This window comes from Molothrus ater, chromosome 3, assembly GCF_012460135.2.
Source record: "Molothrus ater isolate BHLD 08-10-18 breed brown headed cowbird chromosome 3, BPBGC_Mater_1.1, whole genome shotgun sequence".
NCBI lineage: Eukaryota > Metazoa > Chordata > Aves > Passeriformes > Icteridae > Molothrus > Molothrus ater.
Genome location: NC_050480.2, coordinates 78,717,816 through 78,743,962, shown reverse-complemented (window position 1 = coordinate 78,743,962; position 26,147 = coordinate 78,717,816). Strand labels below are relative to the sequence as shown.

At 45.1% G+C, this 26,147-nt stretch overlaps 1 protein-coding gene across 1 annotated transcript in view; it reads left to right on the top strand.

The window, feature by feature from the left end:
• Positions 1-1,097: 1,097 nt before the first annotated feature.
• GRHL1 (grainyhead like transcription factor 1) overlaps positions 1,098-26,147 on the top strand; it is a 37,522-nt gene continuing 12,472 nt past the window's right edge. Inside the window, exons 1-8 of the mRNA XM_036381341.1 lie at positions 1,098-1,277; positions 4,216-4,286; positions 5,758-6,148; positions 6,908-6,984; positions 7,842-7,998; positions 8,454-8,565; positions 9,511-9,605; positions 21,774-21,932. Coding sequence (XP_036237234.1) covers positions 1,212-1,277; positions 4,216-4,286; positions 5,758-6,148; positions 6,908-6,984; positions 7,842-7,998; positions 8,454-8,565; positions 9,511-9,605; positions 21,774-21,932 — 1,128 coding nt within the window. The 5' untranslated portion in view covers positions 1,098-1,211. The remainder of the gene's footprint in view (positions 1,278-4,215; positions 4,287-5,757; positions 6,149-6,907; positions 6,985-7,841; positions 7,999-8,453; positions 8,566-9,510; positions 9,606-21,773; positions 21,933-26,147) is intronic.

Genomic DNA, 26,147 nt, shown 5'->3' with positions numbered 1-26,147 from the left:
GGTGGGGTTTTTTATGGGGTTAGTTGTTTTTAAATAACTACTTTTCTATTTTAACTATGGCCAATTCACTAAAAATGTCAAGTTTGGGATTATTACGGAAAGTAAAAAAGCCTCTCCTGCTCCCCCAGCCCATCTGCTGTAAACTAATGTTTACTAATGTAAACTAATGCACTGGAAAGAAAACTGAACTGGTTTAAAAGTCAGATTTAAAAATGAACTTGAGTTGACTTAAAAGATGAAGCATATGTTTTACCAGTAGAACAGAAAAATATTATCGAGGCTGGTAGGACAACATTTTCTACACATCTTGCTTTTGTCTGTGGACAGAATCTCCAAGTCATTTTGGAGTTTGTTGGTTCCCAGCAATCTCCAAATGTTTGGAGTAAATATAATTTTATATATATATACTACGGCACAAAGGGAATAACTCATCTTTTTCCTTTCTCTTCACTTATCTGATTGTTTCAAACTAGTGTGCTGGATTATTTCAACAGTACCCAGGCAGTAAGTTGTTTTTATTCCCCCTTGTCAGAAAAAAACACTGCCAAATTGATTTGAACCCACCTTTACCAATTTCCCCATGTCATCCGTAACTTACAAGTAGCTTCTAGGTGGTGTTTTTAGATCTATTCTGAGAGTGAAGACACTTGAAAGCACTGGAGAAAAGAGATGTTTCGTTAATGCACATTTTCTAGTTCCACGTGGGAACTGGATCAGGCTGTACCTTGGCAGTTTTACATGGGATGTGCTGGAGCTTTGTAGGTGGTTGGCCAGGAAGTGCATTGCTCTTTCTGGGTTGGATTCAGAGCATGAGCAGGTCAGTTGTGCTCTTACATGGCTTTGTCTTTTTGTAGAGGCTGGTGTAATCCATCTGAGTTTGGTCAAATTAATCCTGATTTACTCTGAGCATGAGTGAGATCAGAATTAAGTTTCTGGGCTTTTTGTGTTGACTAATCCTTGCAGTACACTGAATCAGAATATGAACCCCATGAAACTGGGACAGCTAATTTTGAAGAACTTTTGGAATGTTTTTCATGTGTTCTAACAGGTGGCTTTTTTTTATTTCTTCTTTTTTTTTTTATGATTCAAGTAAAAGACCCGTGTTGGTTCTTCAGAATGACTCTCTCTACTCTCAGAGACGTCCTTACACCAATGAAGATGAGGCCTGGAAAACTTTTCTTGAAAATCCCCTCACAGCAGCTACCAAAGCTATGATGAGCATCAATGGGGACGAAGACAGTGCAGCTGCCCTCGGACTGCTCTATGATTACTACAAGGTAGATTGGCCTGGGTTTGTTCTCGTAGCCAGCAGAGCTCGTGTTCCACTTGTGGAACAGGTGTCATTTGCTGGAGGATTTTGCAGAAGCTGTGAACAGATCACAAGGACTTTAAACAGTGTGGGTTTTAAATTGAAAAAACCCTATGTCTCTCTTTCTGAAAATTTGTTTTATTTTTAGCTCTGTAAAATAAGATCTCCTAGATCTTGTTGTAAAAGTTAAGTAGCACTTTGCTACTTTTCAACCTGAGTAGCACTTTTTCTCTTGACCCCAAGTTCTGCAAGAGGCAATGTGTTATAGAAATAGTCATAAAGAGTGACACTTTAGGACCATATCCCTGCCTGAATATAAATATACATGGAGTAAGAAACTCCTTTTGCTCACATGGTCCCTATTCTGGTGGAACTTTGGCTTTTGCTGGGGCTTTGTTGTGTTACTTTAGGCTCAGCTATACTAAGATACAGTTACAGATTTTTGGTGGTATGTGGGGCTGAAGTGTCCACCTGAAAGAGTTGCTGTTTGCATCCCTCTAACCCTCAGTGAGCTTCAGCTGCTGTAATCTGTTAATCCTTTGATAGCAGTGATTGTCTTGCCCAGTGTTCATGGTCTTCTTGGAGACCTCTGCCTTCCTAGGTGCTCACAGCGGAGCCTGAGCAGTCAGAGAACATTCTGGTCTGCATGGGGTGCATTTTGCTGAGCTCTATTTCCCGAATACCAAAAGTATAAGCTAGGGTAGTTATCTCTAGCCAGGGCAGTGGAGAGCAGCAGGCATTTCCAGGCAGGGAGGGGTCCTGCTTGTGTTGGGATGCCTGTGTTATGGTGGCCTGGCTCACCGGGTGGAGATGCCTGTTTTTCCTTTGCTGAGCATGCAGGAACGCCAGGAGGCTGACTTAGCTCTCCTGCCTGGCGCTTTGGCTGGTGTCTTTTAACAGTGGTGAGTGCAGTTGCCAGCCTCAGTTGTGTTCTTCAAGCACTGGGAGAGATTGCCTGGTGCAGACAAAACCCTTGCCTGCCCTTTTAAGAGTTGAATATGTCTTACATACCAAAATATTCTTGTAATGCTTAATATGGAGATTAACACTCCACACACACATGACAAAATGCCACAGACTCACTGATGTGGATGTTATTCAGCTAGTTTTGTGAGAAAACTACCTTTCTGCTTTGTGCTTGTGCTTACTATGCTTTTGGGAAAAAAACCCCAAACAACAACATGCTTTCACCAGAACAATTTTAATCCACAAGATCAATTTTGATTTCTAAAGCTGTAGATTACAAAAAGAATGTTGGTGTTGATCCTTCATGCTCGGCAAAGCAGAAGGGATTTGCTGTACATTAGTGCCTAATTCAGGGTTTCTTCTTATGTTTGGGTATCAGTGAGTGTACAGAAAAAATTGGTGGAAGAACAGGTAGGCTGCACACTTGGGTAAAGCAGAATGGCTGGAGGTTGAAAGATTTATTGAGGGCTGCTATGGAGTAATGTTATAGAGAGATGATGTCGAGGCATTTCTAACACGCCTTCTCTGCATATTAAAGGCAGCTGATGAGATCATTTTCCTATTAAAAAAACAAAACAATAAAACCAAAAAACTTTTGTTTCCTTCCATTCAACTACTGAGCTTGCTCAACTGTGGTTAATAAGGCCTTATAGGAAACAAATTTTGGATAGAAATTCTTTCAGGAGTGTTGGCCAAACGCAGCTTGGAAAACTCTTTTTTGCTGACTAGTTAGTGCTGGTCTCCCAGCAGTCTCCATCTAGAGGGTCTCCAAATTTTTCTGGTTACTGTGGGAAATCAAACAGTACTGATGTTTCTGGGATTCCAGGTTATATGTAAGAATGAGGACATAGTTTTCAGTCGGGGCTGGTGGTGCTGGTGTACCCTCAGCCTTTGCCTTCGTGCTGAAGTGCTTCCCCAGCCTGGACCCAGGCTGGCAAATGGAGGCAGGATCTGAACAGGCTTTGGTGAAGGAGCGTGGTAGGAGTTCAGTCCTCTGTACATTCACCAGAAGATGTTTGCTTTGCTTGTTCAGGAGGCGTGATGAGGGTGACAAAAGTCCTAGGCCTTACATGTGGGATGGCAGGAGAGCTTGTGTGGACTTGCAGTGTGGCTGAGGGGACCTGAGCACCACAGGCTTTTGCCAGCAGCTGCAAGAGCTGTTTGGGTTGCTGGAGTGCTGGTTATGTGCTCCATGCAAGGAGCTGAGCCACCACAGCTCCAAGAGTTCACCTTCTCCTGTGTGCCTTGGCCTTGCAGTGCAGCCAGGGAAATGGCACATGTCTGGGCAAAGTGACTTGTTTGATTGATGTTGTGTTTTCAGGGCAAATCCTGTCTGTGGCATAAAATACAAGAAGCAATACTAAGCTGTCTTAAATCAGAATGTTGATTACATTTTGTTTATAAAAGTTTTAATATAGTTTTGGCCAGTGTGTTTTGTGCAGCCATGCAGAAATATGAGCTGTAGTATCTCAATATGTTTATTGGACATGGTACTCCCCAAATTCCCTGATCACAGAGGAGAAAGGAGAGCCTCAACTGATCTTAAAGGGAATGGCCTAGAGAGCACGTGTCCTTGGGGAAGTGGCTGTGGGACAGCATCCTTTCACAAGCTCATCCAGCAAGCTGAACTCTGCCAGCTTGCAGAGGAGAGAACCTGCACTGCCAGCAAACCTTGGGAAATCTCCTCTTGGTCCTGCTCACCCCAGAACTGGTGCTCCAGCCATAGGTGTATCATTTTCTGCACTGGTGGTCTCACCACCTGGTGCTGGCAAGAGCTCAGGGCTGACACATGTCAGTTGGCTACACAGGGATCTGTGGGGCATCTCCTGGGGCTGGCCTGGCATCCAAAGCAAGGCTTCCTTAATTTGACCAAATTTTAAGGAGCTAATTTTTTTGTATGGGAGGAAGAATTGAATTATATTATGTCTTTAATTTCTCAGGTTCCAAGGGAGAGGAGATCTTCAACAGCCAAGCCTGAGGTAGAACATCCTGAACAAGACCATAGCAAAAGGTATTATTTTTTATTATTGCTTCTCTCTTTCCTCCCTTGTCTCCTCGACCATCAAAGCTGCTGAAGGAAGGTAACTTGTTGCAGTGTGGAGATAAATTGTTAGCTTTTACTCCGTGCCTCTGTGTTGTCTCAGGAACAGGATGGGGATTGAACCATGGTGTGGAGAGCTGAGGCTCAAACTGCTGCTCAATGCCATCTATCTGCTTTTGGTGTGCTGATGTCATATAGTCAGTCTAGCAAAAGCTGCTCTCTAACATTAGGTGCAGGCATCCCCCCAGGCTGCAGTCACTGGTGACACTTTCCATTTTTCGTGCAGTTACTTCAGTTGCTCTCTGCTGATTTTTGTTCTCAGGTGCCAGCAGTATTGCTGTGTCATGTAAGGGCCAGCTGGGAAGCTCTTCAAAGTGCTTGTGATTTGGTTTTGTATTGTCTGGGGACTTCCTTTGTATTCTCTGCAACTTCTGTCTGGCTTCCCCTACCGGCCTTCCCTCTCTCATGCCTCCCAAGCAGATTATACTGATTGGGTGAATATAACAAATGGGAGGTTCACTCAAGCCAGTTTCCACTCCTACCATCCTCTTCCTTTGGACAGACTAGAATGCTTTAAGGACCTGAGGTGAGGTTTTGTGGTCTGGCTGAGCTGATTGAATGACTTGTTGTCAAGAAGAGCAGGCTGGTTCCCAGCCATGTGTTCCCCCTGCTACTCTTGAACCAGATTGGGTCTCACATGGATCCATCACCAAACAGGGAATGAAAAGCTGGCTAGTTTTCTGCTAGCCAGGCAAGCTGAACTGGCTCACCAAGGAGGCAGGGGAAATGTCTGAATTGGTGTAGAGGAGGGGGCAGGACCAGTTGGTGGGGAGGGAGAAAGAGAGGGCAGGCTGACTTAGTGGTTACTAGCTATGAGGTCAGCTCAGCCACAGATCTCAGTGCTGTCCTGGCAGAAATGAATGTGGTGGGGTGGAGAGTGGCAAGTTATGCCAACCACTCCCAGGAGTCTCGGTGTGGATTTTCTTGGGGGGTTGTGCATGAAACGAGGGGTGTGATTTCCCTATTAGTGCTTCCCAGGTGGTGCACAGTCCTGGGGCAGAGGAGCAGCAACCTTGCTGCCAGTCCTTCTCCCTCTGCCAAAGAGCAGCTTCGTGGAGCCTGCGTGTGCCAGTGTGTGGTGGGAAGTGCTTAGTTTTAGTCTGCTGTTTTCCAGGCAGTGAGGATCTGGGCTGCGAACCCTCACCCTTTGCTCCAGGGTAATTACTCTCCAAGGTGGGATGATTAACAGTGAGAGAGGAGTTATGGGTTTTTTTTAATTAGTTTCTCAGCTTTTCAGGTTAGGATTGAGCTGTTCTGCACAAGCAGGAGAGTTTGTGTCAGCTGTCCTTGTCCTTCAAAAGGTTGAAAAGCTTTTCTAGCTCTTGTTTATTGAGAAAATAAGCTGTATAATTTATGCCTGCTTTCTTTTTGCCCTTTTAAGGAACAGCATCCCAAACGTGACAGAACAGTCGCTCATTTCTGCTGGAGAAAACAGGGTCCAGGTTCTGAAAAATGTGCCTTTCAATATTGTACTTCCACACACCCCCCAGATGGGCATGGACAAGCGAGGCCACCTCACGACGCCTGACACGACGGTGACGGTTTCCATTGCCACGATGCCCACGCACTCCATCAAGACGGAGACGCAGGCGCACGGCTTTGCCGTGGGCATCCCGCCCAGCGTGTACCACCCCGAGCCGCCCGAGCGCGTGGTGGTCTTCGACAGGAACCTCAACCCTGACCAGTTCAGTTCCAACACACAGCCCCAGAACTCCCAGAGGCGAACCCCAGACTCCACCTTCTCGGAGACTTTCAAGGAGGGTGTGCAAGAGGTACCAGGCGAGGCAGCTGCTGTGTGTGTGTCTGTCTGTCTTGATCTGGATGAAGATATTCACTTCCGTCTTTAACTGTTCTTGTTACATGACAGAAATCTGTCAAGTGGCTTAGAAATAGGCAGCTTTCCCAGAAAAGTGCATAATTAAAACTTAGTAAATAAAACCTTCACAACATGCAGTCATTATCAAAAGCGAATGACTAATCTGACTAGTGACAGAGGCTTTGGCTTGCAGAGTGTGGAAATAGTTATCTCGATCCATAGAGCCAGGTTTTGCAAGAGTTCAGCACTCTGTGGTGCCTTTGCAGGTACCAAAGTGAAGTGACTGTATGTAAGCTTCCTTACTGCCAGTTTCTAGGTGTGGTGTGTGTCCATAGAAAACAGGTGGATTATGTAGGGCCCTTGACTGAGAAAATCTGTGGGTTTTGTTTTATGATACCAACTGAAAATAGCACTGTAACCATGTTTTGATTTTTAAGCCAAACCTCAAGGAGCTGTGTAGCTATGCCCTTTGAGATTTGGGAAAGCATTAAAATTTTGCCTTAAGCTGACTTGGAAGGCTTACGAGATGTTGTGCTTAGTTGACACCCAAAAGTTTTGGATTAAAACACTATTCAAGTGTCCTGTTTGTTGAAACCAAAAATCAGTTGTTATCTGGTGAACAATTTGCCTGACAGAAGTTCTGTGGTAAGGAGTATCTATTTAATATTGACTTTTCTTTTTGCTGCAGTGTTAATTGTTGTTTTGTCTACTTCAGGTTTTCTTTCCTACTGAACTGAATCTCCGAATGGCCAACATGAATTCAGAAGATTATGTTTTTGACAGCATTTCTGGGTAATGATTTAAGGCTCCCATTTGCCCATATCCTCCTATTCTCTTAGTTGTCCATGAGCAAGCAGTACAACTCATGCCAGTTTGCACCAAGTCACAGTTGGATTTTGAGGGGGTCTGTGGATCTTAAACCCACAATTGTCTGCTTTTTTTGAATTTCACAGTTGAAAATTGTAGCTGTAAAGATAAAATTGTATCTCTAAAGAAAACAAATACTTTAAAGAAAACTACCTGGAGGACTGGAAATACCACCCATCTTCAGTTATGGTCCTTGCACCAAATCTGTGTCCCATGGGAAGGGGCAGTACTGTCTGGGAGTGATCTGGGAGTTTGCTTCCATCTGTGCCCCTCTCCCTGGTGTGCTTGTCTTGCTCTCAGTCTGCTGGAAGTCTACATCAAAAACAGGAGAAATAAAACTCACCTGAACTCCAGAGGAGGGGAGCAACTTGTTTGATAGTTGCAGTTGACCAAGAGGGTGATAGCCACTGAGTAGCTTATTAGCTTGTGAATTTAATTAAATTGTTAATAGATACTTTTCTGTTGGTTGAGGGCAGCTTGCTGCTCTCAGCCTGAATAGGGACCTTCCAGTCTTAGGAAGGTCCCTATTCCTAAGACACACATATCCCCTAAGACACACTGCTGATGTGTCTTAGGATTTAGCTTGCCAAGAACTTCTCTTAAATGTTCATTCATGAAGGAAATGGTTGAAAAAGGGGCTCATCCTGTTTTCCAACTTCTTTGCTTGGTGATGGCTTAATGAGTCAGCTAATGACTTTGGAATTTCTCCAAATTAAATGTGGAACGTTTAATCAGCTTTCCAGGAAAATGCCTTAGCAATCACTACCCTCTTCACTCTATAGGAATAACTTTGAATACACTCTGGAAGCCTCCAAGTCCCTCCGACAGAAGCCTGGGGACAGCACAATGACTTACCTGAATAAAGGTCAATTTTACCCAATCACGCTGAAAGAAGTCAGCAGCACTGAAGGAATCCACCACCCCATCAGTAAAGTCCGAGTGAGTGGCAGCACTTGTGGTTTCTTGGGAAGGAGGGTGTGCACCATGGTAACCTTAAAGTGCAGCAATCTCCACCAGAGCATCAGCACAAAGGCCAGCTTAGCTGTGCTCTTACGTCAGTGTTCGTTCCTTTGCTGTCCACCTACTGCCAGGCCAGCCCAGCTTGGCTCAGACTGTTAAGAAGTGGTGTCAGCACTTGTGTAAAAATGATGCAACACCTGGAATGAGATCCTTGCATTCTGGTTAGGAGAGCAGTTCTGCTCATCTCTGTTTATGACCCAGAAAGTGCTGTTGTCTGCCTTCCTGTTTGGCAGTGGTGTTCCAGGTATACTGTAGTGCCTCAAGTGGAAAAGCCTAAAGCTCCAAACCAAATGATGTAGTCTCTGGCCTTTTCTTTATTTCTCTTTCATGTTTTTGTTTGTTTTTTTTTTTAATCTTTCCCTCTCTCCTTTCAGAGTGTCATTATGGTTGTGTTTGCTGAAGACAAAACAAGGGAAGATCAGCTCAGGCACTGGAAATACTGGCACTCAAGACAGCACACAGCCAAACAAAGATGCATTGACATAGGTAAGGAACACTCTCATTGCTGATGTCAAACTTAAGACCTAATTCCTTGGCAAGGTTCCGTTTTCTGCCAAAGCTTTGTTATTTTAAGGAACTTCTGGATCCCTCTCTGCCCTCCATAGCTTTGCTGAAAGCCCGGAGATGGTTTGGGATTGGAACTAATGCTGTAGTTTTTAGAACTCATTAAAGAGGCTGACTTTTTCTTGAGGATTTTGATTGGTGGGTTTTGTCTTGGGAAATCCAACAGTCCCCTCCATACAACAGGTTTTCTTAGAATATCCTGCTGCTTGCAGCTAAGTCACAGCTTGTAGTCCCAGTGGCTGACCTAAATATTGTGTTTCTTTAAAGGACAAGATCCTTGTAGGAGTACCTCAAGACTAATGATCCTTCTTCCCACAACTTTGCTCACAACTCGTCTTTGGTACATGTAAAAAAAGAAAACACTGCAAATTTCCACTTGCCTCCAGACAAGGCTGGGGCTGGCTGGGTTCCAGCCTTCTCTGGCTGAAGGCTGGGCTGTACTCCTGGTCCCTTCCTTCTGTGAATCAAAGCAGGGATTAATCACTTGGCACTTAAAGCAGACGCGCATGCAAATCTTTGTTTGTTATTGAAGGAGTTTTATTGAGAGCTTATGTCCTTGCCATACAGGGTAGTTTCCTGCACATAGCACAGAGCACCTCATATTTGGGATCTCCCTTTGTCACTGCAGTTTCTAGTTTAGAATTTTTGCAAGTCCCATTTTGCTCCTTTTTCTTGATGGTTGAGGGCTTTTTTGTGTGTGAGAACCATTTCCAGCCTCTTTAAAAATCCATTCCTAAGGTACAGTTCAGCTTTCTTTTGCCCCCCAAGGGGCTGCTGAAGAGTTACAGTTTCTGGCTGCTTGGTGTGATTAAGGACCCAGGTAATAATCTCTTCTTCCTCTCCCTCATGAACCCTTCTGTCTGACAGCTGACTATAAGGAGAGCTTCAACACCATCAGCAACATTGAGGAGATCGCCTACAATGCCATATCCTTCACCTGGGACATCAACGAGGAAGCAAAGGTATGTGACCACGATTGTATTTCCTGTCCTTTGAGCAGATTCAGGGGCTGGGGGAGGGAAGGGCGTGTGGCCTACCTGGTGATTAGCGTGTAACAAGTTTGTTTACGCTCCTACATTAGGCAAAACCTTCTGGCTATTTCTTAAGAGGGTTTGCATGTGCAACTGGGAGAGCTTTGCAACTGCTTTAGGCTTCTTGGCAGAAGTGGCTGCCTGAGAGACAAGTACTGACAGAAGGAAGCACGGATGGAGCCTTTTGGAGCAGATGAGGTGTGAGGGAGTGGAGCCGGGCCTGGCACCGAGCATGGCCTCCTGGGGAGGCAGGGGACAGCTGCAGGGGAGCTGGGGCTCCAGCCATGGCCTTGCCTTCCACCAGAGAGGGAGCAGCTGCGGCATGCATTGCTTAAACCGCAGATCCCAACACCCAGTGACCTATTTCTAACTAGAACAGCCTCCTGGTGAACTCTGGTTTGATCTTTCCTCAGAACTGTGGGTGCTTTTGTAGGTGTGTAGGTACAGGAAGCTTCCCTGGCTAGTAGCTAACTGCAGCTGTTTGAGCCACTCTGGCTGCTGGAAAAGCCTTGTGTATCTTCTGCGTTCAAGGAAGCAGGTCAAAGCACAGAGCCAACTCAGTTCTAGAGGCATTTCTCACTGGTTAGCTGCTGGAGTCAAAGTGAAGGAATTTTCTTTTGACAATTTCATTACTGCCTGGTTTTTCTTTAAAAATTGGGAATTGTTTCCATTCATTTTTGGAGACTGGCTGTTTCCTTGGCAGTACTAGTAAGTGGCACCAGCAAGCAGTACCAGTAGTCACCAGCATCATGGGGGAAAACTTTGATGGCTGCAGAGTGCTATGTCTAGGGAGAGCCTGGCTTGGGGGAACATGGGAACTCTCAGCAAAGAACACAACTCCTCTGGAGCTGTGTGTGCTCCTGCTCTGCTGCTGTCACTGACAGAGCTTGCTGTCACCACAAACTGCACTATTCTGCACAAGGGCTGTGGAGAAAATGTATGGAGACTGCTGTTAGGTTTCAGCTCTGTGGGAGAAGTTTGGGATGCTTAGCAGACAAGCAGTGAAGAGCTGTGTCTGTGCTGCTGCTGAAAGTTCTGCTTTGCAATGTGTGGGACGTTACTTTTCAGTCTGGTGTTGGGTGCCAGGATTCCCTTTTCACCAGATTTGGCTTCAGTCGGGTTGAGAGGGCTGGCAGGGAGGGCCTTATCTGTTGGAGGATGCTAAAAGGCTGACATGATTTCTAAAACATGAAGCACTTCACTTTGTGAACAAACAGAAGAGCTGTCAAAAGGAGTCAGTAAGTATTATCCTGCTGCCATAGCCAGTCAAACATTTAACAAACCCAGGGAGTCAGTGTCTAGGAGGTATGCAAAGGCTTAGGATTTGCACACAGGGGTGGATCATGCAGACAGAACAATGCAAGTCCTCAAGGAGCTGGAAGCACTTTCTGCAGCTGCCTCTCTGCTGGCTGAGCCACTCTGCAGCAGTAGGGATGAGCCATTAACTCAGGAGCAGGGCTCACAGCTGGTGCTGAGAACCTTGTGGCTGCCCCAAGGAAAGCCATCCTTTCCTACCAGGTGGCTATTGCTGAGTTACTCTACAGACCCCTGAATGAATAGTTTCAGTGTATAATGAAATTGCCAATAGCATCTTGAAAAGGTCTGAGGACCCTCATGGTGATATTTCACCTCATGACTGAACTTCATGGGATGAAGTGATGTGGCAAGCTGTGAGACAGACTTTTTTAGCTACAGAGTCAAATTTGCCTCCAGATTCACAATCTTAGTGTGTGAGATCCATATACTGAGAGTCCTGGTTTATATGAACTTTCAGAGGGGGCTGTTGATACCAAATGTGCAAGCCTTGACTCTTGGGATCAGAATCATATTAAGACAAAAATACCCTCAATTTCAGTATTTAAAGAATTGGCATTTTTAGCAAGGGCTCCATGTTCTTAAATGTCTGTTTAACTTCATTTTTTCCCTGAGTGGATGTGTTTTCTCAGTGACTGAATTTCTCACCAGAAGAGCTGCAGTTCTTTCTCTACTTCTGATCTTATCAGGAGATGTCTGAGCCAATTTCAACAATTTTTATTGCATGGTTCATTTACCTTGCATGCTCTTGCTCTCTCTTTTCCTTTCCCTCCCTTCCCCCCAACCCCTGACAGCAGTCTTAAAGTATATGTAGAAAATAAGGCATAGATAGAGCTGAGTTTCTGATGTTACAGAAATTCCTTCACAGCAATAAATACAGTGTTTATATTTAATAACAGCAGAAGTGCTGCATAGACAGTATGTTTAACCAGCCAGCAAGCCTTGATCATTAGAAATTTGCTTCCTGAGCCCTGGAGTTACCTGGACCAGAGCCAGGTGATTCTTGTGGGCTTGCTGCTTCTCCCGTTTCCCCTCTTGCTTTTGCTTCCAGTTTGCTGTGGAAATGATTTGATCCCGTGCAGCCATGTCAAATGGGAGGTGATGAGGCTCTGTGTCTGGGCTCTCTGATGTAGTTACTCATTTGGACACGCAGGGTGTGTGTTAGATTTAAGGCAGAAATAGCATATTATCACAAGGAGATGCCCTTAGCAACTCGGGGACCATGTGCTTACCTTCTTGTGGGGATGTACAGGAATATTGCACCTCTGCCAGTGTGTGTGTTCAGGAGGGTGTCACCTGCCTGAGAGTGCTTTGCCAGTGCCCTTGGGGCATTAAGGGGGTTTAGTAAAGCGCACCTTTCTGATGAAGAAATGCTTTTTTCATACAATACAAGTCATGTGCTCCTTCTGTAGAAAGGAATTTCCCATTTCCCAGTTGTATTGTGCTGGGAGAGCAGAGAGCAAGGCCAGGGCTCTGGTTGCTGGACACATTGGACAGGCTGGCTCTGCACAGCTGGAATTGTCCCACAGCTGCCTGCATTGCTGTGCTGTTAGTGAGCCCTTGGGTGTAGAAACCAGGGATATTTCATGCATGGCAGACACTGCCCACTCTGGGACCTGACCGTGTCCATGGATTTCATAGCAAATGTGCTTCTCTCTGGCAGCTCCTCTCTGCCCTCTTCTGTTGTTTTGGGACATTACAGGAGCTGCTGGAAGCAGCCACTTCTCAACAGAGGCAGGGTTAAGTATTCTCTGACCTTTGCAAGAGTGTGTTGAAGCTGGAAAAGAGCCCAGCATCCAAAGCCTCCTTGCTCTGAGACAGTGAAAAGAACCAGGGCTGGGGAGGAAGGCCAGACTTTGAAAGAGGCAACCTGCCGTGAAGTGGTACTGTTGAGATTTGAAGGAGAGTGAGATCAGGTTTAGAAAGATTGTCAGGAGACACTGCAGAGTGGGGAAGCAGTGATTCAGGTGAGCTTTCAGATGTCTGTGTTAGAGATGAGGTCTGATCCCATCACCTGCCAGAGCAGGGCAAGGGAATAGTTGAATGGGGAGGGAATCATGCTTTGTGAGCAGAAAAGGGAAGAGGGTGGACTAGAAAATTAGTTGATGAACTGGTGGGTTGTTGAATGGGGTATTTAAGAAAGCCAGTGTAGCTACTCAATCAGGAGCCATCCTGCTGGAGTGGAAGCATGATCCGATGAGTCTGATGAGATGTGTAGCTGAGTTACCCTGAGGCTTGTGGAGACTTCAGACAGTTCCCACCCCATGAGGGATGTCTGCTGTGGGCAGACAGTCAAGGTAGGGTTCTTCTGCAGAGAAGCTTTTAGATGTCTGAACACAAGCTCGTCATCTTTTGCATCTATGACTTCATTAGGGTGTCTAGAGCTGGGATGCAGCTTTCTCTAGAGGTATCTGCCCCTTCTTGTTGACTGAGCAGGCTTGGCTGTCTTTGAAATGTGGGGATGTTAGAAGTTGGGAATAGGAATCCTTGCAACCCTTTTTGTGTCTTTGTCGCCCATGTCAGTCAGAATAAATGGTTGTAGTTTCAGGTCACGAGTTTTTGAGGCTGAGATCCATCTCTTCCCAGGTCTGTACAACATGCCAGGCTCTCCTTTTCTTGGTTGGAACCCAATAAAGGTCTTTTAATTAAGATTGCCACTATGTGTGCAGCTAAATGCACATTTCATACTGTTCTTCCTAATGTTGGCTGTTGTCCTGTTATCTCTGCTATGTTACCCGTTAGGCTGCAAAGCAAATTTTGTCCCTTAACTCTGGCCTGGGGACATGGCCTGCTCTCAGGTCAGTGGCACTTGAACAATCTGGACAGATTGGTTTTCCCAGGGTTAACTGGCTTTGCTGGATCCTGCTTTGCTCAAATCCTGTCTGAGCTCTTGCCCTGTGGAGCAGGAGGGTTGGGGCCTCTTGTCTGAACAGAGTGAATTGTTGTCTGCACAGTGACTGCAAGAGCCTCTCTGCCTGTTTCTGGAGCTCTGACAGGGCAGGTGTTGGGGCACCCCTTCTGTGCTTCCCAAGGGGCCCCTTCTGAAAAGCAGCATTGCTTCCAGCAGCTCCCAGAGAAGGGCCCCTGTGGAGGTCTTTGGTCTGGCTTGCTATAGGCTGGGTTATGGGACTGTAGCCAAAAATGATGTCACTGCACATTAAGGGTTCTATTGTCCTCCTACTCCTTCCCTCCCAAAAAAAAAAAAAAACCCAGTCATTGTAAGCCAGATGCTGTGTGAAAAAACTCATTCTACTAAAAGGGAATACATGGAGAGAGTGTAACAGGCATTTTGAGCTCAAGAATATCATGACAGAGCTTTTTGCTGCTTTTCACCAAAGGGAAGATGCTGTAGTGTCTCTTAATTGATGCCCTGAATGACAGAGCAATTAAACAGTACTTTTTTATTACTTTTTTTTGGTCCAAGAAGAGTGGAATGGTCCTAATATTATGGTAATTTGCATCTAATTTGAGATAGCCTTTTGAAATAGAAATTTAGGCAATAAAGGTTGTTTTCTTGGCAGGTCCTCCCATGTGTTGGCAAGATTATTTTGTTTAGAGGAGTTAGTTTTTGGAGAGGGTGGATCTCTTGCTACAGCTTGAAGCGAGACTGGGTGGTACACTACTGATTTATTTTAGGAGCTTATTCTAGCATAATCCTCCCTTGGTGTTCACTATAGAAAGAATTTAAACTTTTTTGATTGATGAATATTGCATCCATTTATATGGATGCCATTGTAATGAAGCAGCAGTCATATGCCTCATTAAAGAAGGTGTTGCCACCTTCAGCAGCATTGAGGAGGTACAGGTTTGACTAGTTGGAAATGAAACTATGAAATGTGATGAGTCAAACATACTTAAAGGAAAGAGATTGGTGTGAAGCCAAGGCTGCAGACCACAAATACTTTGAGGCAGGTACACACAGCCTTTGGAGCAGTGACATAGGAAAGTCATAGCAAGTATTGCTTACCTGCCTCTTAACACTGACCTCTCCCTGCTCTGTCCTGGGTTTTCTGGAAAACAAGCATATGCCACCCTTGATTTTAAGCATTGCCAACTAGAAGTTTTCAACCCAGTATTTTATCTGACCTTCATGTCCCAAGCTTCCGCCATTGTCTGGCCTTCCAAGTAGGAGCTCACAGGGTGTTTCCCAAAACTGAAAGGAAAATCTCTTGACATTAGCTTTTCTATAGAGAAAACTAGGAGGTGATTTTTTGTTTTTCTTTTCCCTTTTCTCTATTACTTTTTTTGTCTGATGGCAGCTCTTTCTTTTCAGTCATTTTTGTGCATTTATAGACTTAATTCTCTGTTTTGTGTTTTGTTGTTGTGTTTCAGCTTTTGTCGTTGTTTTTGGAGACTTGTGTTGTTGTTGTTGATGTGGGAAGGTGTGTAAGGGTTTTTTGGTGGGGTTTTTTATTGTTTATTTGTTGTTTGGGTTTTTTTCAACACGTTGTCACTGTTTCTGCCAAACTACTGTTTTTACTTCTTCCAACCAACCTTACAAAACCTGGCCCAACAGCCTTATCTTATCAAAGCATGGGGTGGGAGGAAGCATCAGTAGGACTGGGAATGATTATCCCCATGTTTCCCAGGTGCTGTAAGCAGAGACATTCCTATATTTCCTTACCTCAGAACAGGTTGGAATAACAATCAGCATTGCTCTTTGGGAGCAGGAATATGTATTTTCCTATCATTACCATTCCTTTTTGTTTTGTTGGTGGAGTAAATTTGCTAGGAGGATGTTCTTTATCTAGAGGTGGATCATATTTCCCACTTGTCATTCTTTGACATGGTGTGGGACCCATGATGGCCTCTGTGTAAGTCACCCAAATTGGGAGTGGTAGGTTTGAATGCAAACTCACTCTCCTGGGCTGCGAGCAGGATGGTGCTGGGTCTGCCTGACGGAGCTGGAGCGGATGCAGCCCTATCACCCATCTGCCAGACAAGCCTTTTTTGGAGCATCCGATCCCAAAGGCAGGAGGAGGCTCAGGAGCCCACAGGTGCATGAATTGCCCAATTTTTTTATCTCTTTCCTGGCTCACCTCCTGCTGATGCAAAACCTGTGGTGCGTGTGGGAGGTGAAGAAACGAATGTGAGAGCAGTAAGATTAGCCACCTCTCAGGTGATCTTACAAAGTGTGGGTTTGGGGTTTTTTTTCTTTTAAATACAGAAGAGTCTTCCCAGCGCTGCTTTCTTAGGACATGCCTTCGTGGATGTGTGCAGGCAGACCTGTGCTTGCCCTGCCTGCACTCAAAGCTGCTTGGCTCTCACCCAGAGCCAATCTTGGAAGCCACATAGCTACATTGGCACAAGGCAGTGCCCAGGTTGACAGCTCTGCCTCTCAGAAGGGCTTGGAACTCTGCTGGTGTACTCAATAAGGCTGTTGGACAGGAGATGTTTTCCATCCAACCAGCTTGCAGCATAGAGGAAACATATGGGGACCAATCTTTAGAAAATACTCTGGTTTTTTTTTTCCTCTTTGCTGTTTATATTTGTCCAAGCCTTTAAAGAAACCATATGATTTCAGCTATCAGCATTGAAATTGCAAACTTTGAGCTTCTGGTTAATTTTTCTTTATGGAAGGGGGATACACTGCCTTTGTGTCAGGAAAATTGTCTCTAGATCCACTGGAATCTCTTTGCCTACTGTATTTTGGGCATAACATTGAAACTATTTAGCCAAGGCCAAGAAAAGCAGCTGCATTCCCTGGTAAGAAGCTCATTGCAGTTTGACCTGTCTCTGGTTGTTGTGTTGTAGGCTCCAAACTCTGTATTCTGTACAAACATAGTCATCCAGGATCAAAAGCATTCTGACAATTTAAAGTTGAATATAACACAGACTGAATATAACATAGCCTGGAATGTCTCCTATGAAGACAGACTGAAGAGCTGGGGTTGCACAGCCTGAAGAAGAGATGGCTCTGGAGAGACCTTAGAACACCTTCCAGTGTTCCAAAAGTACTTGGAACTTCCAGTACCAAAAGGAGGCCTAAAAGAATGCTGGAAGGGGGACTTTTTACTGGAGCTTACAGTGATACAGAGCAAGGGTGAATGGCTTCAAACTGACAGATTCAGATTAGGTATTAGGAGGAAATTCTTCAGTGTGAGGGGTGCTAAGCCACTGTAACAGGCTGCCCAGAGAAGCTGTGGATGCCTCGTTCCTGGAAGTGTTTAAGGCCAGGTTGGATGGGATTTTGAGCCTTCTGGTCTGGTGAAATGTGTCCCTGCCCATAACATGGGGGCTGGACTTGACAATCTTTAGGGTCCCTTCCAACCCAAACTGTGGTTAAAATGAGAGGCTTTGGAGTACTAGTGTGAGAGAAGAGCTAAGGTTTTTATCTGAATTCTTAATAGAGAAAGAAATATCCAGTGGACTTGGATTGTTGAGTAATGTCTTAATCCTTTGGACACAGAAATATAAAGGATCATAAATAGGAGGAGATAATACCATTTACCTGCCTTCTCTTGAAACGAAATAAATGTGGAGCAAGGTGATCAGCCTGGAAAAGTCCCAGGTCTGCCTGTGTAGGTCCTTATCCAGAAGGATGTACAGGACTTTGCAGGATAGTGCTACCTGTGCCTGTGTTTGCTCTGACTGGTCAGAGTTCATAGTGTGCTAACACAAGTTGCTCCCCATTGCCTGTGGCAGCCCCAGCTGCCATGGGTGAGAACCTACACTTGCTCATTTCCAACTGGGCAGATGAGCCTGCACAAGGTGACATTTCATCTGAGGCTGCTGCATATGTAGCCTTTGGACTCACCAGAATTGCTAGTGCTTTTTTGTGTGACAGAAGAGTACGGCGTCCAAGATAAACTGAGGAGAAGAGATCTGGGTATGCAAGCCTTCATTTAAAAAAGGCATCTTTCATCTCGCTGACAGAGAGGTTCCTGCAGTGCTTTGATTGCCCTTTAATTATGTCTGTTTTTCCTGGTTTGTTTGAAAGGCAGATCTTGTTAAAAAAAGGTGCTGTGTGGAAAGAACTTGGCTGTCTCTGCTGCCCTTCCTTGAGGGCACACAGCAGAGCTGTCGGATTAATTTTTTTTCTGCATTATTAAAATGGAAGATTGTTTCTCGTGGATTTGAATGTAGGCACAGTGTGTTCCTCCCACCTTAGGTGAGGAGGGGCATGAGGGGTCGGATGGTTAAAGCAGACAGAGAAGTCATGAGGTCTGACTTCTTCCCACGCTAACTTCAGCATGATCCCAGAGGAGGTGCTTTAATCCTTCTGCCTTCAGTTTTTTGTTGTGTGCAGCTGGGCTGCCCCAAAGGCTGCAGGAAACCCAGCAAGGTGTTGGGGAAGGGAGGCTCTAGAGTGTTGGGGTGAATGCCAGGTGTGGGAGGTTAGCAGCTTGTAGCAGCTCACAGTTTTCATGCTGTTTGATTTTATCTGATACGCCACCATTGTGAAGCCATTTGCCTCAATGAGTATCTCAGCTTTTAAAAAAGGAGTTAGAAAAAGCATGGAAAAAATCAACAGAAGAAAAAGGGAATAAAGCCTGCCTTGGGTTAGAGAGAAAAGACTGGCTATGTGATAGCCTAGATATATCTAGTCAAATATAGACTAGAGGCTCAACTGCCAAGCAAGCAAAATAACTCAAGAACAGGTCTCTAATCCCTTTACAAATCTCAGTTTTAAAGAAAATCTGTGTAACTTTTGAGGGCTTGACTCATGTGTGTAAGTGCCCAGGCTTGACAGTGCTCTATTTTTAAGTGCTCTCTTTATGTTGAATCTTGGGAGGTGAGATGAAAATGTTTTTTTTAAAAGTAACAACAAATCTTAATATAGCTGAGAATGCGGAACTGCCCTTAGAAAAATAGGTTGGACACATGAAAAGGAATCTTGCTCAGCAGGCTGAAGACGCAGAGCAACTTCTGTGGTTACGTTTTTCTTTCTTCTGGCAATTTTGGGGTGGGGATATAGCTGATGCAGTCACTTGGCCTTACATTTCATTTCTAATGTAAGTCAAATATTCCTGTAGATTAAGAACCTGGATGAAACTGTCTTAGCCCAAACTGGGAAAAAGCTGTTTGCTAAAATTCTGTTTTGTGAAGCTTGAGGCAACCTTGCTCAAAAATAGGAGGTACAGGGTGGGTAGGGAGAAATAGATGCTCCTTTTGAGCTGAAATGGTTCGCTACAAACAGGAGAAGACAGGCTGGCTCTCTGTTGCTTCAGAGATGTGATTAGGTTTTAGTTGTCATCTCCTGCCTAGAGTCCTGAAGATTTAAATGGCATGAAAATGAAGTCAGCTGCTTAAAGCCAAAGCTAATCAAATGAGGAGACTCTAAAGTAGGAGGATAATCTTTGACATCTGACAGGTAGTCCTAAATTCCCATGGGATACCTGTGCAGCTCTGCTGTAGTAACATGTATCTGTTGTGCTGAGACCAACTCTTCTACCTTCAGCCCAGTGGGCTTTGTGTGGCTGGTAAGCCATAAAAACTGAAAACATGAACTTGAAGTCTCAGAAGAGAAGTGACACCATGTGCTAGAGAACTGCTGATGCTGCACACTGAATCTTCTGGTGGCCAGTGGTGTGAAACTCATTTGAGGGATTTCACAGGAGTTTTGAGACAGTGGATCTGCTGATGTGGCTGCTTAGGCATGTCTTCTTAAAGATTGTAGTCATTTTTTCATACAGAAATGAGTTGAGTGAATATTCAGTATAGGTAAATGTAAAATTAAAATTTAAAATGTAAAAATATGCAAACACCAGAGTTGAGGGTCTTTTAAAAAACAAAACCCCTGCTCAGGGAATGCAATTATTCAGGGTGTGCATACATCTGATTACCAAACTCCTAAGCTGGTGAGAGCAGCTCTTCAAACTCCTTGAAGCTTCCCCCCGGGCTGTACCAGTACTGCAGGCAAAATGTCCTTGTGAAGGCAAAGGTAGCAAGAAGGAAAGTGGGGTGGGTAAAACAGGCAAAGCCATCCTTTGGGTTAGTCTGGGAAAGACTGCAAACAGCTTCTTTTAAAATAATTTTCCTGACTGAGATTTGTGATGTATTTAATGCCTTCACAAAAAGTTGTCTTGGAGCAGCGTGGGTTTGGGATGCTGGGGCACAGGCTGGAGGAGGCACTGAGCACCAGCTCCCCTGGCATCCTGCACATGTTCCTGGCTTCAGTCCCCGCAGAGGCAGCAGTGTGGGGCTGGGGCTCTGCTGACATGCTGTGCTGGCCTGGGTTGGGTGGGTGGTGTTTCACTCATTCCATGTCCCTTGGCACAGCAGGCCTTGGTGAGGACATGGGAGCTGGAATCTCTGGGATGGTGTGTGCACAGAGGGGAATAGGGGGGCTGCTTGCTGAGCAACTGTGCTGCCCTCTCAGGGCACAGGGGCTGCAGGAAGCAATGTGTGAATCCCCAATATTCAGACAGGTTATTGCAAGAGAAGTCCCTCACCTGCACTGTTTTTCCTCCCTGCCCCAGCTTTTTATACAGCTGTATTATACATGGCAGGGAAAAATGAGTGCTTATAAACTATCACCACGTCACTATTTCCATCTCCCATCATTGTTAAAGCTGGTAAAGGATGTTGCAGAGCCTGTGTGAAGAGGACGTTGAGAAGCAGCCCTTAGCAAAGCCAGAGCCTGTAGCTTTCCCAAGCCTGTGTGAGCCTCTGCAGCTCCGGGAGGTGGCACCAGCTCGCTGCTCTCATGGTGCTGTGGAAGCACCACCTAAGTGAGCATCGGGGGCTGGGACGGTGCTCCTGTAAAATCTCTGGGAAGGTGCTTCTGGCTCCCAAGGCTTTGATTATTTTTTAAAGCAGTGAGTTCCCAGCCTTTATTCTTCAGGCAGAGAGGAGAGAAGCTGTTGCAGGTCTTGGTGGCTTGTGAATTCCTGGTAATTAATCCTCACAGCTTCTGAGATGTGCCAGTAATAGGCATTGTGTCTGTAGAAAAGCCTGGCACACTGCAAGCCCATTATCTAGATACAAAGTACTCTGGTCTATCTGCTCATATCCACTTAAGGATATTTCTTTATTCTGTTAAGCAGCATTGGACTTGTTCCTGGCTGTGTGTGATCTGTGTTTTTGAGAGGGTTTTTTTGTTGTTTTTTCAAGCAGTTATGAAAATGAAATTAGATATGTTCCAACGTGCAATTGATTTTTCCTGTAATTAATTTTTTGTGATAATGGAAATGTTTCTCTTACCCTTTCCAGCTGAATGTTAACAGGGTATTGAAGGTCTTACTAAGGAATATTCGAAGTGTTCAACTTAGTGTGAAGCCCAGAAACCTTCACCGGAATAATGGTGTTATTTCTGTGTTTAAAGATTACATATTGCCTAATATTTTTTTAAAAGCTTTTAATAGCCTTTTGAAAAAAGCCTCAACCAAGTACTTTCAAGCATAAGCTGTGCTGATGTCAAACTCATGGAAAGATTTAACTTACCCGGAGTAACATGAATATTTTGGAACATGGTTGTGTTCTTACCAAGATGCTAATAAATGCTGAGCAGTGAGGATTGATTGTAGGAGCATCCCTTTTGCTAAAAGTGACATTTGAGAGTTCTTGGGTGGAAAGATGGGTGGAGTCTTCCTAGAGTTTGGAGGGTCTGTTGAAATCTGTTTTGGACAAAGTGGCTTTGTCCCCTCTGGTGGCTTATGTAAAGACTTAAGAATGTTATATTGCTTCTTGGGGATTTTACCTGGTGTCCCAGAAGAAAGAAGGTGCTGCTGTAGTGGCAAGGACCAGCATTTGAGCCTCAGCACTCCCCAAGTATCCCTTGCTCAGTGGTCAATCAGGAGTCCGTGTGTCACTACTGACAGCTGCTGCTTTCCTCCTCTGCAGGTTTTCATTTCTGTCAACTGCCTCAGCACAGATTTTTCCTCTCAGAAGGGAGTTAAAGGCCTGCCCCTGAATCTTCAGATCGACACTTACAGCTACAATAACAGGAGTAACAAACCTGTCCACAGAGCCTACTGCCAAATTAAAGTCTTCTGTGACAAGGTAAGGTTGAATCAATGTGCCAGTGACTGTTTTGGAAAGGCTGCTTCATAGCTTAGCAGCTTTTTTTTTTTCATCCTAACTGTGTCACTTGCTATTTTGACTCACTGAGAAGTCCTGTCTGTGTTTAAAACATTTCAACCCCTTCTACTTGGCTCATACATGTTATGATGACCTCAATTAAATTTGCTGCTCTCAAAATGCTGGAGTGCTAAGTGTTCCTGAGCATTGACTTTAGAGAAAGGTCAGTCAGTGGCATACTGACACTGGGAAGAGCCTTCAGCAGGAGAAATCGTTGCCATTGACTGGAGTAAGTGCAGGCTTGTCTTTTTGCCCAAGTTCTGTTGTGTTGGTCCTTTTAAATTTCTTCATGTTTTCCTACTGCATTTGTTACTAAAACCCCCAAACCAATAACTTGCAGAGCTTGTGAACAAAAGATGTACCACTGTGAGATACAGCAGCCTAAAAAAGCCCATTTATAAGCTGAATGGGTGCTGTAATTTAACTGCTTTGCCTAACTAATTTAGCACACAGAATTAATGCCTATCCCAAAGCCAGTATTCAACAGAAGCTATGAAAGAAACAGCAGAAGCTGAGCTGAAAGTAGCTGTAAAAGCTTAACTGAGTTTGCAAAGAAAGGCAATTTCCCAATTTTCATAACCTGTTCCTGCCTGAGCAGTCTTTTGAAGATCCAGGACAAGTAATGTGTAATGTTATTATTTCCAGAGTGCCCAAGATTGTTCTAGGCCATGATAAATGCTTCCTGGACTTCCCCATTCCTTTTGATTGCTGTGAACCATGTCGACTTCCTATTTTGCTGATATCCTGCTTGATTTAGGCCTCTTATTCTTTGAATCTGGACTCCATCTTCATAGGGCAGACTCTTTCAGGTGACAGCTGAAATGCCTCTCTGTGCAGCTGCAGGGCTGAGGCAGGTCTGTCACCCTCTCTCTGGTCCTGTGCTGGCTTTGCCAGACCTCTGTGTGGTCTTGCCTGGTGTTCTCCAGGACAGTGGCACAAAGATTCATCTCATGTACCATTGTTCTGTCACCCCTTACCTCCCAAAATATCCAGTGCCTCTGCACTGTGCCCCTGCTGTAGCATCCCATTAACTCACCCTGCCACGTTCTGTTGTCCATCTGTGGGTTTTTTAATGGGTTCCTCTGCATTCATCCCAGCTGGGAGAGCTGCCTGTAGCTGCTCCTGTTGTGATATTTTCTGCAGAAAATTTACAGGGACTTGGCAAAGGCTCTCCAGAGCCATCTTAAAGGCTTGCCAGTAAGCCTGAGAGGCTTGGGTCTCATGAGATTTCTTCAGGCTTTTATTTTTCCTTCTTTTTCTGTTTTCTTTTTTCAAGATGAGACTGAATCAACTGTGTCATCTAATGTTTTTTCACCAGAGTAATCTGGGAATCCTGTGTGCTGTCAACCTTTTTTCTCTACAATACAGAGAGGACAGACTTTATACAGGATAGGGGGGATCTTTTACTCCTAAATTGTCCAATCAATTACTGACACAATGCTAATAAAATGACTGTCAGGCTTGTGCCACTGCTAATAAGACAAATTGGTTAATAAAAAGGCTGATGTGTACCCAGCATATAGACTCCAATGGCTTCCTTCAAGCTATGGCAGAAATTTCAGCAAATCTAGTAATACAGTAATGCCAGTGCATCTTTTATTTCCCTTTGGGACTTTGACTTACATTCCTGATTTATTCCTCCAGATACTTTGCAAATTGTACCTGAATTAAAAGGGAGGAAGGAGAAATGTAAATCAAGATCAGAACAGGATAATAAAATACAAAACTGAATCTTAAAGTACTTTCCTTTCACCCTTCCCTTCTTTTCAGGCTCAACTTCACTCCCTAATTCTCTCCCTTGTCCCCTGCACTGCTGCAGGGGAGTGGGGGCTGTGGTCAGTTCTTCACACATCTCTGATGCTCCCTCCTCCTCAGGGGGAGGACTCTTCCCTGGCTTCAGCATGGGGTGCCTCCCATGGGAGACAGTTTCCACAGACTTCTCCAACATGAGCCCTTCCCACAGGCTACAGTTCTTCACAAACAGCTTCAGCATGGGCCCCTTCCATGGGGTGCAGTTCTTCAGGACCAGGCTGCTCCTGTGTTGGTGCCCCAGGGGCCACAAGTTCTGCCTGCAAACCTGCTCCAGCATGGGCTCCTTTCTCCGTGGGGCCACAGGTCCTGCCAGAACCCTGCCCCAGCACAGACTTCCCATGGAATCACAGCCTTCTTTGGGTATCCCTCTGCTCTGGTCTGGGGTCCTGCACAGGCTGCAGGTGGATCTCTGCTCCCCCATGGGCTTCCATGGGCTGCAGGGGAATCTCTGCTCCAGTGCCTGGCTTCCCCCTTCTGCACTGACCTTGGCATCTGCATAGCTGTTTCTTTCATATATTCTCACTTTGCTCCTGGCTGCAGAACACTTTTTCTTAAATACATAAGCCCAGAGGCACTACCACCATTGCTGATGGGCCTTGGCCATCCTGAGCTGACTGGCATTGGCTCTGCTGGGCATGGGGAAGCTGCTTTTTGGAATAAACATCCCCTCAGAGAATGCATGCCTGTAGCCCTGCGTGCTATCATATCATACACAAACCCCATGTACTCATGGACCCTAGTGCTGGCTTCAGGCTCCTAAAGAGCATTGGCATTTCAGAAGGAGCACCTGTTTTTTCCCCCTGTGTTGAATTGTGTGTAATCAACCAGCTGCTTTTGAATGTTTATAGGACCATTGTTACTATAATATCCATCCCTGAATGTGGTTGTCCTCATGTGACCACTCTCACCTGTAGAAGTTCTGTTACCCATGTTTTCTTTACGGAGGGCCAAGCCTGTGGTGTGGAGGTCTGTTGGAAAAAATGCAAACCAGCAGAAAATCATGAACTTGTGGCCACCAACACAGATGTCTCCTCCATTCCTTTGTCAAGGCTGTGCTTGCAGTGCCTGGGATGCTTGGTTTTCATCTGCTCCTGTGTGGTTCCAGGACAGTATGGGTATAATGGTGTCATTCTGTAGAATGTTATGGCACAAGCTGCCTTCAGGCTTGGCCCAGCAGTATTTGGGCTGAGCAGGGATGAGGCTGACCTGTCCCAGAGGAAGATCTCTATTCTCAATGGAACCTCAGCTATGCATCCACATGAGAAGAATTAAATCCAGGGTTTCAGTGTTTCACTGACTAGAGCTCATGTTGCCCTCTGGGATCTGTTGTTACTCTGGTAGCAGGGGCAGTGCTGTGGGAAGGCTTTCATGGGATGGTAGAAACAAATGAGTGGGATGCTGTTGGAAGGAAAGAGTGGGTGCAAGGCTGCTGGAGCATTGATGTCCATTGAATGGGCAGCAGCATGGAGCTTCTCTTTCAGTTGAGTGATAACAGAATGGTTTGGGTTGTAAAGCACCTTTAAAGGTCATCTAATCTAGATCTCTGCCATGGTCAGGGATACATTCCATTAGGCCAGCTTACTCAAAGCCCCATCCAACCTGGCCTTGAACACCTCCAGGGGTGGAGCATCCACAGCTTCTCTGGCCAGCCTGTTCCAGTGCCTTGCCACCCTCATCAGAAAAAAACTTCTCCTTATATCCAGTATAAAACTGTCCTCTTTCAGTTTGAAACCACTGTTCCCAGAGCTCTGCTGGCAAGGCAGAAAAGCCTGTTATCAAGACTTAACTTTTTTTTTTAATGTGGGTTTTGAGACGTATTTACCTGGGCCTCAGTAGCCTGCATCGAGCTGACTTTCAAGCAGGGAATGGGAGGGCAGAGGTTTTTCTCAAAATGTGTGCTCATATTGAATCAGCATGTTCTCCACAAGGAAGCAGATGCTGTTCTGTAGCAGAGTGTTTGAGTAGCACAACCTTATTATTTCCACATGAAAGGTAAAAATCAGATGTGGAGCCTAATCTAATCTTCCTGCTGTCAAGCTGAGATGTTGTGACTGCACTGGACACAGAGGGGTTTGGGTCCAGCTGAGGTTTAGGTGGGATGTCTTCACTGTAGGGGGCTGTATCAGCTTTATTGGGCCAAGCAAAGCTGGCAATGCCTGTGTCTTCATGAGTATTTTTTTCTCTCTTTCACTGCAGCTGCCTGAAGCTGTTTTTTTCCCCTTCATTGGGTGGAAGAAAAGATGATATGTGTTAATGTGTGTCAAATATCTTGGCTAATTTTCCTTTTTATTGCTGGTGCAGATAAGCCCAGTGCTATATGGGCAT